Source organism: Dromaius novaehollandiae, chromosome 29 (assembly GCF_036370855.1).
Source record: "Dromaius novaehollandiae isolate bDroNov1 chromosome 29, bDroNov1.hap1, whole genome shotgun sequence".
Taxonomy (NCBI): domain Eukaryota; kingdom Metazoa; phylum Chordata; class Aves; order Casuariiformes; family Dromaiidae; genus Dromaius; species Dromaius novaehollandiae.
This window is the reverse complement of record NC_088126.1, coordinates 2,774,096-2,785,296: the sequence shown is the minus strand read 5'-3', so window position 1 is coordinate 2,785,296 and position 11,201 is coordinate 2,774,096. Positions and strand designations below refer to the sequence as shown.

The 11,201-nt window shown below is 62.9% G+C and overlaps 2 protein-coding genes across 3 annotated transcripts; both read right to left on the bottom strand.

Annotated features, from left to right (window-relative positions):
- Window positions 1–1,326: 1,326 nt before the first annotated feature.
- Window positions 1,327–3,812, bottom strand: DUSP23 (dual specificity phosphatase 23). 2 transcript variants are annotated; one of them, XM_064498940.1, is made up of 3 exons: window positions 3,655–3,812; window positions 2,833–3,105; window positions 1,327–1,808 (listed from the first exon to the last, which is right to left on the bottom strand). In XM_064498940.1, the coding sequence occupies exons 2-3, from the start codon at window positions 3,100–3,102 to the stop codon at window positions 1,623–1,625; spliced, it is 456 nt and encodes a 151-aa protein (XP_064355010.1). In that variant the 5' UTR covers window positions 3,103–3,105; window positions 3,655–3,812; the 3' UTR covers window positions 1,327–1,622. The 2 variants fall into 2 exon arrangements, with proteins under 2 accessions (XP_064355010.1, XP_064355011.1); XM_064498941.1 differs by having other exon boundaries at window positions 3,637–3,787.
- A 2,894-nt stretch (window positions 3,813–6,706) lies between these two features.
- On the bottom strand, window positions 6,707–9,168 carry LOC112990085 (serum amyloid P-component-like). The gene is made up of 4 exons (XM_026111581.2): window positions 8,974–9,168; window positions 8,252–8,342; window positions 7,859–8,028; window positions 6,707–7,510 (listed from the first exon to the last, which is right to left on the bottom strand). Exons 1-4 carry the CDS (start codon window positions 9,035–9,037, stop codon window positions 6,912–6,914), a joined length of 924 nt encoding a protein of 307 aa, XP_025967366.2. The 5' UTR covers window positions 9,038–9,168; the 3' UTR covers window positions 6,707–6,911.
- Between the last annotated feature and the right edge of the window lie 2,033 nt (window positions 9,169–11,201).

The following is an 11,201-nucleotide window of genomic DNA, read 5'->3' as shown; positions in this document are numbered from 1 at the left end:
CCGCTGCCCCACGCTGTGCCCGCGGGACTGGCACCCCACCAGCACCCGGGCTCCTGCGGCACCCATTCCCGAGCGTGGGATGCCGCGGGGCCTCGCGAGGGACGCAGCCACCCAACGCTCGCAGCTACCGCAGCCGCACCGGCAGCTCCCAGCCCGGGGCGTGAGGATGCCCCGATTGAGGAGAGGGGACGACTCTGGGACACTGCAGCCACCCCGGGACACCAGCAGCTCCCTGAGGCCCAGTTTTGAGGAGGGCAAGGTCATTTTGTCAGTGCTACTGGGTGCCGTTACCCAGGCGCTTCGTTCCTGAGGGGAAAATAAGACATTTTGGGATTCCCAACCAGTGGCTTGGAGGCCACCGGAGCTGCGCAGCACGAGGCGGCAGCTCTGCCAGCTCAGGGCAGCCGGGGTGGCAGACACCACGCTCGCGCCCGCGTGAGCGCTGGGTGCTTCCGGCCATGTGCCGCACGCCCGGGAATGGGGACGGTGACACTTGTTGCACTTAGGATTTAAATGCCACCAAGGTTAGGAGCAGCTGAGAAGAGATTTTCAGGATTGGACTTTTGGACAGAGATGCCTAAATTCCAGCTAAGCTTCCCTTTAAGCATCAAAGTCCCTTGGATCCGACATCTCGGCAGCGGGTCGGCCCTTGCGTGCTCTCTGACGTGGCTGTCGTTCTCGGCACCTAAACAGAGCCCGACGTCAACGCTTTGGCGCACAACCAGCTCTTTCTGAGGCTTGGTTTCCGGTGCCCAAAGTGGAGCTGCTTGTGATACCCATAGGGATGGGGAAAAACCCAACGGCCGGCACCCAGAGGAGCTGCACACACCCCAGCATGCAGCTGCAGACCTATGGATGCCTCTTGGCCAACACCGTCTGGGTGCACCCTCAGGCAGCCCTAGAGTCCCGGCAAGCCCTTGGGGCCTGGATGACTCTTGGGTACCAAGCAGTGATGCTTGGAGGCAAAGGGTTGGTCCCTTGCCCGTCCCCGGGGATGATGCAGGAGGCGGGGATCACCTTGGAGCTGGTCCCAAATGCTGCGAAGCTGGAGGGAGATGCTCCCAGCTGGCTGGGATGGCGGCCAAGAGGAGCAGCGCTACCTGGCAAAGCGACAATCTGCCCGGCGGGTGGGATGGGGCAGCCCTGCTCGGGCTCTCCCGCTGGCACTGGGTGCCCGGCCCCGGGGCTGGAGGTCTGGGGCCTCTCTAGGCTCTTCCTTCGGAGCATCGCAGCCAACGGGCTCCACGTGGCTGACGCACCGAGGTGGCTCGGAGCCTGTGGGAGCTGCAAGCGCGCGTAAGCTGGCTCCCCAAGCACAGACATAGGCACAGGAGAGTCCTTTAATGACAGTCAGGACAGACAGCAGCCCCTCGGAGCTGGAAAAGGCTCCCCCTCCATTTTCCGGCCCGACAGAGCGACCATCTCCACTCATCTCTGTCCTGCACATGCTGCCTTGGGAGTGACAGTGACCCTTGTGCCTCCTCTCCAACCTTGCCAGCCCCACAGCGGGGCAGATCCCACCAACAATGTCCCTCCAGCTTGCTGTGTCCAGCAAAAAAATGCTCTGCTGAGCGTGGCCCTGGCGCGGCACGGTGATCAGACATGTGGAGATGGGGCTGCACCTACTTAATGCGCTGGTAGAACTGGATCACAGCTTTCTCCTGCTCGTACGTCTCAATAGCGCCGGGCCGGAGCCTCCGGATCTCTTGGATGGCGTCGATACCGCTCATCTTCTGGGCCTTCACGAGGTAGCAGGCCAGCATGGTGCCCGTGCGGCCGTTCCCCAGCAAGCAGTGCACTGCCACGGCCTGGCGAACAGCGCGGTCAGCCGGCATGGGCTCGGCGCCTGGCAGGAGCCGAACGGGGAGGGAGCCCAGGTGTCCCTGCCGTGGGCAGCTCGCAGCCTCACCGGCGCTCCCCCACCTTGGCGTTACCCCACAGCATCACCTCCCCTTGGTGCTAACCTCTGAAGTCACCCCTTTGGTGTTACCTCCCCTTGATGTATCTCCTCAGTGTGACCTCCTTCTTCGCGCTCCCCCTTTGGTGTTACCCCGTTGGCATTACTCCCCTGTTGGTGTTACCTCCCCCCTTGCCATCATCTCCTGCTGGCCTTACTCCCAGTGTCACCCCACTGACATTACCCCATTAGTGTTACCCCCGTTGGCATCACCCTCTCCCAGTGTTACCCCCTTGGCATTACCCCCATTGGTGCTATCTGCCTCGCTGTTTCCTCCTCTGCTGGTGTTTCCCCTCCTTGATGTTCCCCTTGTTGGTGTTACCCCCGGGACGTTACTCCTGTTAGCGTTACCCCTGTTGGCTTTACAACCTTCCCACATTGGCGTTACCCCCATCAGCATTACTTCCGTTAGCCTTTCCTTCCCCTTGATGTCACCCCTCCTTGGTGCTGTCCTCATTGCCGTTACCCCCGTTGGCATTACCCCCCCATTGGAGTTATTCTTTTCAGCGTTACCCCCCTTGGCATGATTCCCATGGGCGTTATCCCCCTTTGGCGTTATTCCCATTGGCATTACCCCTCTTGGTGTTACCCCCCCTTGGCCTTACTCCCATTGGTGTTACCCCCGTTGGCGTTACCCCCCGTTGGCGTTATTCCTGTTGGCGTTATCCCCCCTTGGCGTTATTCCCATTGGCGTTACCCCTGTTGGTGTTACCCCCGTTGGCGTTACCCCCCGTTGGCGTTATTCCTGTTGGCGTTATCCCCCCTTGGCATTATTCCCATTGGCGTTACCCCCGTTGGCGTTACCCCCCGCTGGCGTTATTCCCATTAGCGTTCCCCAACTTGGCGTCCCCCCCTTGGCACCCCCCCGGCGTTACCTCCCCCTTGCTGTTGGCCTCCTCCACCAGGTGCAGGAAGCTCTGGATCTGCTCGTGCGTCGGGGGGCTGAAGTCGGGCACACGGAGCCGGTGGAGCTGCAGCCCGGGGCAGGAGCCGTGGTGCGGCGGCGCCCGCTCCGTGAGCGACACCAGGTGCCGCACGCCCTGGCCCAGCAGGAACTGGTAGTGGCCCGGCTGCCGCGGCATGGCCAGCCCGGCCAGGCGCCCCCGCGCCACCCACGAGAAGTTGGGGGGCTCAGCCGTGCCCATCGCCTGCGGGGACGTGGCACTGTGGGCCCCGGGGCGCGAAACCAGGCCGCTCCCACCAGGCCCCCTCCCGGCCAGGCCGCCCCCACCAGGACCCCAACCGGGACCCCCCGGAGATGCACCGACAGGACCTGCCCCCCCGAACTGCCCCCCCGGCCTGTCCTCCCCCCCGGATTGCACTGATGGGACCCCAACTCCGGGACTGGCCCCTCCTGGCCTGCCCTGACGGGAACCCCCAGGGCTTCACCGACGGGACCCCCCCCACCGAGCCCCCCCCACCCCGGCCTGTCCCGACTGGGACCCCCAGGGCTGCCCTGACCAGGAACCCCCCCCGCCAGCCCTCCCCACCCAGCCCCCCCACCCCGGCTTGCACCAACCAGGCCCCTTCCCGGGGACCGGCCCCCCCGGCCTGCACCACCCGGGATCCTCCCCACCGGCCGCCCGGCCCGCAGGCCCCGTAGGCCGCACCGCCCGGGCCGCCCCCCCCCCGCCCGCCCGGCCCCCCAGCAGGGCCTGTCCCGGCCCCCCGGCCCCCGCCGCCGCGCCGTGCCGTACCGCGGGAGGCCGGGCCGCCACACCGGGGGCTTCTGGGAGCGTCTGCAAACAGCGGCCGGGCGGCGGCGCGCGGCGAGCGTCTGCCAGTGCCGGTGGCGGCGGCGGCGGTGGTGGCGGCAGCGGCGCGGGGGCTGTCCCCCCCCGGGCCCGGAGTGCTGCCCCCCTGCCTCACACCAGCCCCCGGTGCTTGCCCCCCCCCCCGTGCCCGGGGCGGCCCAGCGGCCCCCCCGCGCCATGCCCAGGCTCCCAGGGCTGCGGGGAGGGGGGGGTCCGGCCTGGGACCAAGCGAGGGCGAAGCAGGCCGAGCGCAGACGCCAGGCCCCAAACTGGGGGACAGGAGGGTGTCACCCCCCCCCCCCCGACCCCAGCACCCCTCCTCTCTCCGCTGCTACTGATTACTTTTCCCACGAGCGGTTTCCCAAGCGACAACGAGCTCTGTTTAATTAACCGACGATCGAATTTGTCCCAGGCAGGACGCGAGGGCAGAGCCCGGGGGGGGGGGGGGGGGGCGGGCGGCGGGTTTCCCGGTCGTCCTTGCCCCAGGCAGCGCCCACAGAGCAGGGACGCCGGAGGGACGGACCCTGCTCGGCACCGGGGACTTTGGCTTGTAGTAAAACGGCCATTTTCCCAGCTTATGTCGTCTGAGCGATACTTTTTGTTAGCAACCATGGAGATTAAATCATCTCTTTTCTTCTCCAGGTGAAGAAAAACTTCATTCCAGAAGAGTAACAAGACACGGGTGGTTTTTTGCTCTGATGGCTACTAACGTGGGAATAAAAGCTGTTCGGAGCTTTGCTATGAGGAAGAAAATGTTATTAAAAAATGCACGACTGGAAGAGCAACTGGTTTAGCTGGAGGGGCCTTTGGGCACGTGTGGGCACATTGGGGCACCGAAGGAAGAGGTCAGCGTGCTAGGAGAAATGCGGAAAAAGGAGCAAACAGACTCAAAATGTAGGCTGTTGGGGGGGGGGGGGGCTGCTGGGCCTCTGTGGGGGTGGAATTTGCACCAGAGCCGACATTTTTCTCCTCGAATCGAAGTTTCAGCTTACAAATGCTGTCACTTTGGTATTCGTTCTTCAAAGCAGATAGGAGTTCGATTTTCCCTTCATGGGATGATGCTCTTAGGAATGCAGCTGCAGCCAGGTGTTACGCCGTCGTTATTAGCGTTATCTTTTAGCCAGGAACAAAACCCGGAAAAGCCGGCAAAGGGAGGTTGCTGGAAATTCCCGCTGCCGCTGTGACAGGGTTTTAAATCAAGGCCGACGGCACCGAGCTGGCGGCTCTGCCAAGAGACTTTAAAACAAAGGTGGGGTTTTATGGGCTCTGGCAGGGGCTGAGGTGGGCAAGGAGCCGGGTGCAGCCGTGGAGGTGGGTGATGGGTGCCCTTGGCACAGCCTGGGTGTTGGATGGGCTCTCCGACCGCTGAAGCTTCCAGATGTGGTGGCTGTGCGGATGGTGGTGTTTATTTGGAAAAAATGCAAAAAGGAAGGGGGAGAAATATTGCGGGGAAGCCCAGGTCCAGGCCACGCAGGGGCCGGAGCAGGCCAGCCTCGCCCCAGGGTGCTCAGCCCGGTGCTCCCTGCCCGGCCGAGCTGGGGCCGGCGATGAGATAGTGCTGCTGGGTGGGATTTCCCAGTGCTTTGGTATGAACGAACCCTCCCGGCGTAGGATTTTCTTCTCCTGCAGGCATGGCCGTGTCGGCTGGGCCTGACAGTGTGGCCAGAGCTGTGGCTTGCAAAGCCCCCTGCTCCCCGCTTTTGAGGTCCCACGGCCTTCGTGGAGCCGCGGTCCTACCCATGGGCAGCGTCCACACCTGCCTCTAATCCCTCTTGGTCCAGCTCCTGAGGAGACGTTGGAGATGCTCGTGCTCCCCACTGTGTAGGAGACAAGTGGGATGAATGCCACACTGCCCAGTCACACATGGCCGTGGTGGCAGCAGGCAGGTCACCCATCACCGTAGAGCCCTTCGGTTCCTGTCATGGATATGTGCTGAAGCATGTCAGCCCTCGTTTCACCCAGGCATGGATGAGACCTCTGTGGGGCTGGGTGTAAAGCTGGAATGGCTGCTGCGGGGCTTCTCTGGGTCCTGGAGATCCTATACGGACCTTACCTGGCCCTGCAGCTTCTTCTGTTGACCAGGCCAACGCAACCTCTTGGGGCAGAGCCCCACTGGATACGAGGTACGTGTGGGTGGACAGCAGCTGTCGTTTAGGGACCCACCTGTGTGTTGTGGGGCTTGCTGGATGGGAGAACCCATACCCGGGAGAGGAGCTGCCAGGGGCTGCATGGATTAGATGGAGCCCATGATTGCCCCCAGATGAGAGGAGGATGCCAATGGGGGCTCCTTCAATGGGACCCAGGCGTTGGGGGCGGGGGGCGAGGTGGAGCATGGCAGAGATCATGTTGCGTGTGACATTTTTGGTAGAGACGAGCGGTTTGGGAAGCCCCAGTGTGACCCTGCTTGGCTCTCTAATGGGCAGATTTTGCCATGGCCCCCTTCTCCCAGAAACCTGGCGTGTGTGTCCCAGCTTGCCACCATCCACTCCCAGGTGGTAATGCTGGTTCAGCCGTCTGTCCTGCCGGCTGTGCCTGGAGAGGTGACGTGGTTAGCCTGGGAAAGGCTGGCCTAGGAGTACGGAGGTTGCCATAGGATGGCGGAGAGGCTGGCAGTGCTGGCACCCGCTGTGCTGGTCACTCTGGGAAGGACAGGGTGGCAATCGGAGGAAGCAGCGGGCATTTACACGGGCTGAGTGCCCTTGGCTCTGCTGGAGTGGCTCCAAGCATGGACACGGGGGTGCTGGCTTGGTTTGGCTTATGCCATCCGTGTGCCTGGGATTTATTTGCCCACGTGCAGCACAGAGGTCAGACCCTGCGTGTGCTGCGTGTGGGCAGAGGGTCTCAGTTACAGACTCCGTAACCCAGCCCTGGGCAGAGGTGGTCCCTTGGGTTTGTCCCTGATGTCCTGGTTAAGAGGGAAGGCTCCTTGCTCATGGACTCCCAGGTGCAACACTGAGGTTTGGCGGGATAAAATTTGGCCAGCAAAGACCACTGCTGCTTTTCAAACCCATTTCTTAGTTAATTTGATGCCGTGTGGCCAATGGAGGCTTACAAACTGCAGATGGGGAAGGGGGGGACATCAGCATGGCTGCATGGCAATCACAGCTTCCCTAAAGGTTGCCAGCCCCTATTAGCAAGAGCGTAGAAGTGACAGACAGCCCTGTGCTCTCTCTGTGGCTCCAGGCTGGGCTGGGGCTGTGTTAGGGCTTCAGATACACTTCTCCCTCGATCTTGTAGGGAAAGTTTCTCCAGCCAAAGATGGGGGCTTCCACGGGCAAGTTGTACAGGATTGATGCCACCTCTTGGGTTGAGATCCCCACATCCCACATGTACACATCCGAGATCTCCCCTGTGAAGGACCGCTTGGCGTCGATCCCAGCCTCGTAGGAGCCCTGCTGCTGCCCCAGCAGGATCACGGCCTTGTGGCTCACGGTGTAGCCTTTCTGCAGCCCCTTGCGGGGCCAGGGCTTCCCGTTGAACCAAAAGCCCACGATGCCCGTGGTGGACTCCCAGCTGGTGCAGATGTGCTCGCTTCCCATTTGGGACCCCTTGGGGATGCGGAAGGACACGAACTTGCCCCCCACGTACAGCCGGTACTCCCCAGGCTTGTGTTTGGCGAGGAGGATTTCGTTGTCCTGCGCCTCGGTGGCGTAGGAGAAGAGGCTGTAGGGCCGGGTGAGGTCTGTGTAGGACCTCAGGCACACGGTGAAGTTCTGCAGCGGTTGCTCTGGCGTTGCCTTAACCAGCACGTAGGCGTCCTTGGTCTCTTGAGGAAACACGAACACGCTGTTGATGAGGTCTGGGAGAGATGGGAAAGGGGTGACTGCTCCTGCCACGGCAAAGGCACCTGGCTGCCTCCCAGCCCCTCCGAACCGGGACATGCCGCCTGGGCTCGTTTCCCAGGGGGAAGCAGGAGCCCAGCAATGTGCCGGCACGGAGGCCACTGCCGGACCCAGGGCTGGGTGCGACGGCAGGTACCTGCCCCACAGCTTCTTGAAGGGGCCACTGGGGCTGGCCACAAATGGGCAATGACACAGCCCCGTGTGACAGTGACACAGGCCACACGGTGCTGGGGCAAAGCTGGGGAAGGGAGGGGAAGAGCCACATCCCCCAGCTGCCCCCATGACTGGGGTCACCCCGTCCCTACCATTTATCCACAGGTCGTAGGTGGCCACGACGCAGCCCTGGGAGCCGGTGGCCGTGCAGGTGTAGGTGCCGTAGTGGGTCTTGTTGAAGGAGGGGAAGAAGAGGGTGTTGTCTGGTCCTTTCTGCAGGGGCTCCTGGCTTCCTTGCTTCTCCCACAGGAACTGCTGGGGACTGAGCCGGGCAGGGGGTCACCCAGGGGTGGGGGCACCCTTGGGGTGGCCATGCTGTGGCACGGGGGATGCGAAGCCAGCATGGCACGCCCACAAGCCCCCCTGGCCCCGAGCCGGCCCCTTCCCCTCCCGCTGCCCATGGGGATGCTGGAGCCCGTTTGCTTCGTGCCGGGCCTCCTGCCAGGGCCGTGCCAGAGGGTCAGGAGGGGTGGGGAGAGCCTTACCCGGGGTCCCCAGAGACCTCACAGGTCAACGTCAGGGGATGGTACTCAGTGGGCGCTGGCGGGTGAGCCTCGATCCTGGCAGTCACTTTTTCTGCAGCAGCAGGAGAGAAGGTCTAAGCTGGCGGGGGGGGGGGGTCTCCCTGGGCTGCTGCCCCCACCCGTGGATCCCAACTGCACCAGGGTTTGCTGGGTGCCGCTGCCTGTGCTTGCTGGGCCCCAACGGGCAGGGCTCTGGCAGCCAGCCCAGCCTCCCTGCCACAGATCCCGCTGCACCCCAGTGTCACCCCTCGCAGTGCCCAGCAGTGTCCACGCTCTGCCCCACGGTGCCCCTGCTGCGATGCTCCGTGTGCCCCACTGGGCTCTCACTGCGTTGCCACTGCGTGTCTTCCTTACGTCTCCCAGTGCACCCAGTGCCCCCTTCACTGCACTCCCCGGTGCACCCAGTGCTCCCTTCACTGCACCCACTGCACCCCTCCCTGCGGTGCTCAGTGCGCCCCACTGCTCCTCGCTGCACCTTCCCCTTGCACCTCCGGGTGCACCCACTCCGCCCCCCAATGCAGTGCTTGGTGTGCTGTGCTGTCCCCCCCCGCCACTGCATGTCCCCTCGCACCCTCCTGCATCACTGCACCCCCTGCATCCCTCACTGCACCCCCTGCTTCCCCCTGCACCTCCCCACAGCACCTTCCCCTCCAAGCTGCCCGGCGCAGCCCCTCCAGCCCTACCTTGCGGGGCAGAAGGGCCGAAGAGTCCCGCGAGAGCAACGAGCCAAAGCCACGACTTCCCCATGGTGCCTGGCTGCAGCGATGCTCCCCACCACCCCTGGCCACCTCCGGGGCTGGCGGCGAAACGCGGGGCCTCGGCGCTGTGCGCTTCCTGGGATGAGCTGTGTCACGGGCAGCGAGGGCGTGCCAGGACGGCAGCATTGCTATGCAACCGAGTGACGTTCACGGGCGACCTTTGCATCCGAGTGGACGGGAGTACTGACTTCCCTGTGACGTCCACAGGGCTTCTGGGAAATGTGGAGATGGTCTCGAGACCAGACCGTTTGCTTGACAGTCTCCAGACCCAGCCGGCTGGCGAGGAGCCCGGGGACAGCAGGACCATGTGCTGGGAAGAGGGCAGCGAAGGTGGATATGCTTGAGGACAAGCGGTGGGGTCCTCCGGAAAGGCGGCACGCTGACATGGCAGGGCTCAGCGGGCCTCGGAGAGGCTGCAGGGCGTCTCCCCTTTGGCCAAGGAACGGTCGCAAAAACCTCCGGTTGGGATGCGTTGGCACACCGAGCCCACAGGCACCGAGCCCCAGCGTGCCGACCGCGGGAAACTCCGTGACTGCCACAATTCAGCTAATTTGTCAAGACGACGGGGTGAGGGGAGGGTGGAGAGCAGCATCTTGTCATCTCCCGGTGGCCTGGGACCAGTCTGGGCAGCCCACTGGAAGGAGCAGGGCTGCTGGGCTGCCAGGCGAGTGGCTTCACCGCACGGGCATGACCCGCCAGACCCCGTCGCTTTGTGGCTGCCTGCAGGCCCTGCGGTGGGGTGGCAAGGCAGATCCCACGTTCAACCAAACCGACGCACAGCATCGGGAGCGGCGGCAGGACAGACCCGCAGCCGGGATATGGGGAGGCTTTACCCAACCCTGGCCGAGGGCTTGGGGACATGGAGGGGCAGCAGCTAAGGAAAACTGAGCAGCAAAAGCAGCTGGAGGGATGCTCCAGGAGCATCTGTCCTTGTGTCCTCTCCTGGGGATGCTCAGGGACCCTAAGAGACGGGACGGGGCTGCAGGGCCCCAAGGGAGAGTGTCAGCCAGGACAGAGATAGGACTGGTGAAAGGAGTGGCCCTTGGGAGCAGTTGGCCTTGGAAGTCCTGAGCTGAAGGCGGGCTGCAGGAGCAGCAGCCGGAGGTGCGGTACCCTGGCACGGAAGGAGCAGGAAGCAGGAAGCATGATGTCTGGAAAAGCACCAGGGTCAGGGGAGAGGTGGGTTTGCAGATGAAGTGGGCGTATGTACCAGGCTGCTCCTGCCCTTCCCAGGGACAGACGAGATGGAGCAGATAAGACCCCCCCTCCCGCCCCGACGCTGGCTCCTGCCAAGTCCCCAAGGCGGGGGAAATGCTGGTATTTCATCTGCAAGAGGAATCACGGGGAATAGACGAGTTTTCTCAATTTTTTCTCAGGGAATAGAGGAGTTTGGACAAGCTGCTTTGGACATGCATTTTCTGGGGATGCCCAGGCACTGTGTGTGGATGGCTGTCAGTGCAAAGACATCCCACCTCCCCGTGGCAGGCAGTTCCCTGGGTCTCTGTCTGGTGGTTAAGAAACACTGGCTCCTGCTTATTTTGAACCTGGCTCCTGTGAGCTGTTACGGTCCCCTGTTCTGGGGTGGGAAGAGAGAAAATTGTGGACCTTGCATTTTGGAGCCCTCTGTGACATTGCCCTTGGGTGTCTCCCACCCCAAAGTGTCCCAGCGTGCTCAGTCCCTCTGCCTGCAGACACTATTCCCAGCTTTGGTCTCCTCCTCTGAGCCCTTCCAGCCTTCTCGTCTCCTCTCTGAGACGAAGGCACCAGATCAGGGCTGGGTGCCACAGCCCGGAGGCACCAAGCACTTGCGCAGTGGCAGGACCATGTCCCTGGCTGGTCTCAGCTATTCCTGATATCTCCCAACATTTCATGTGTATTTAGGCAGCTCCTGAACACTGAGCCAAGCTTTGCATAGCCTGTCCATCCTCTCCAGGACTGTGTTCCTGACTGACGGCCATCAGCTCAGAGACCCCACTTATCCACTAAGTCTAGCCTCCATTACAGACCCCCCCCCCCACTAGGACACACACCAGGCTTAAAAGCCTGCATTTCCCCAGAGCCCCTTGGAGCGATTTAAAGCTTTTTCTTCATACTTGCCCCCCTCCAGCATCCAGGCACTGTGGATGTTGTAAGCAAGAGGCTACACACCGCAG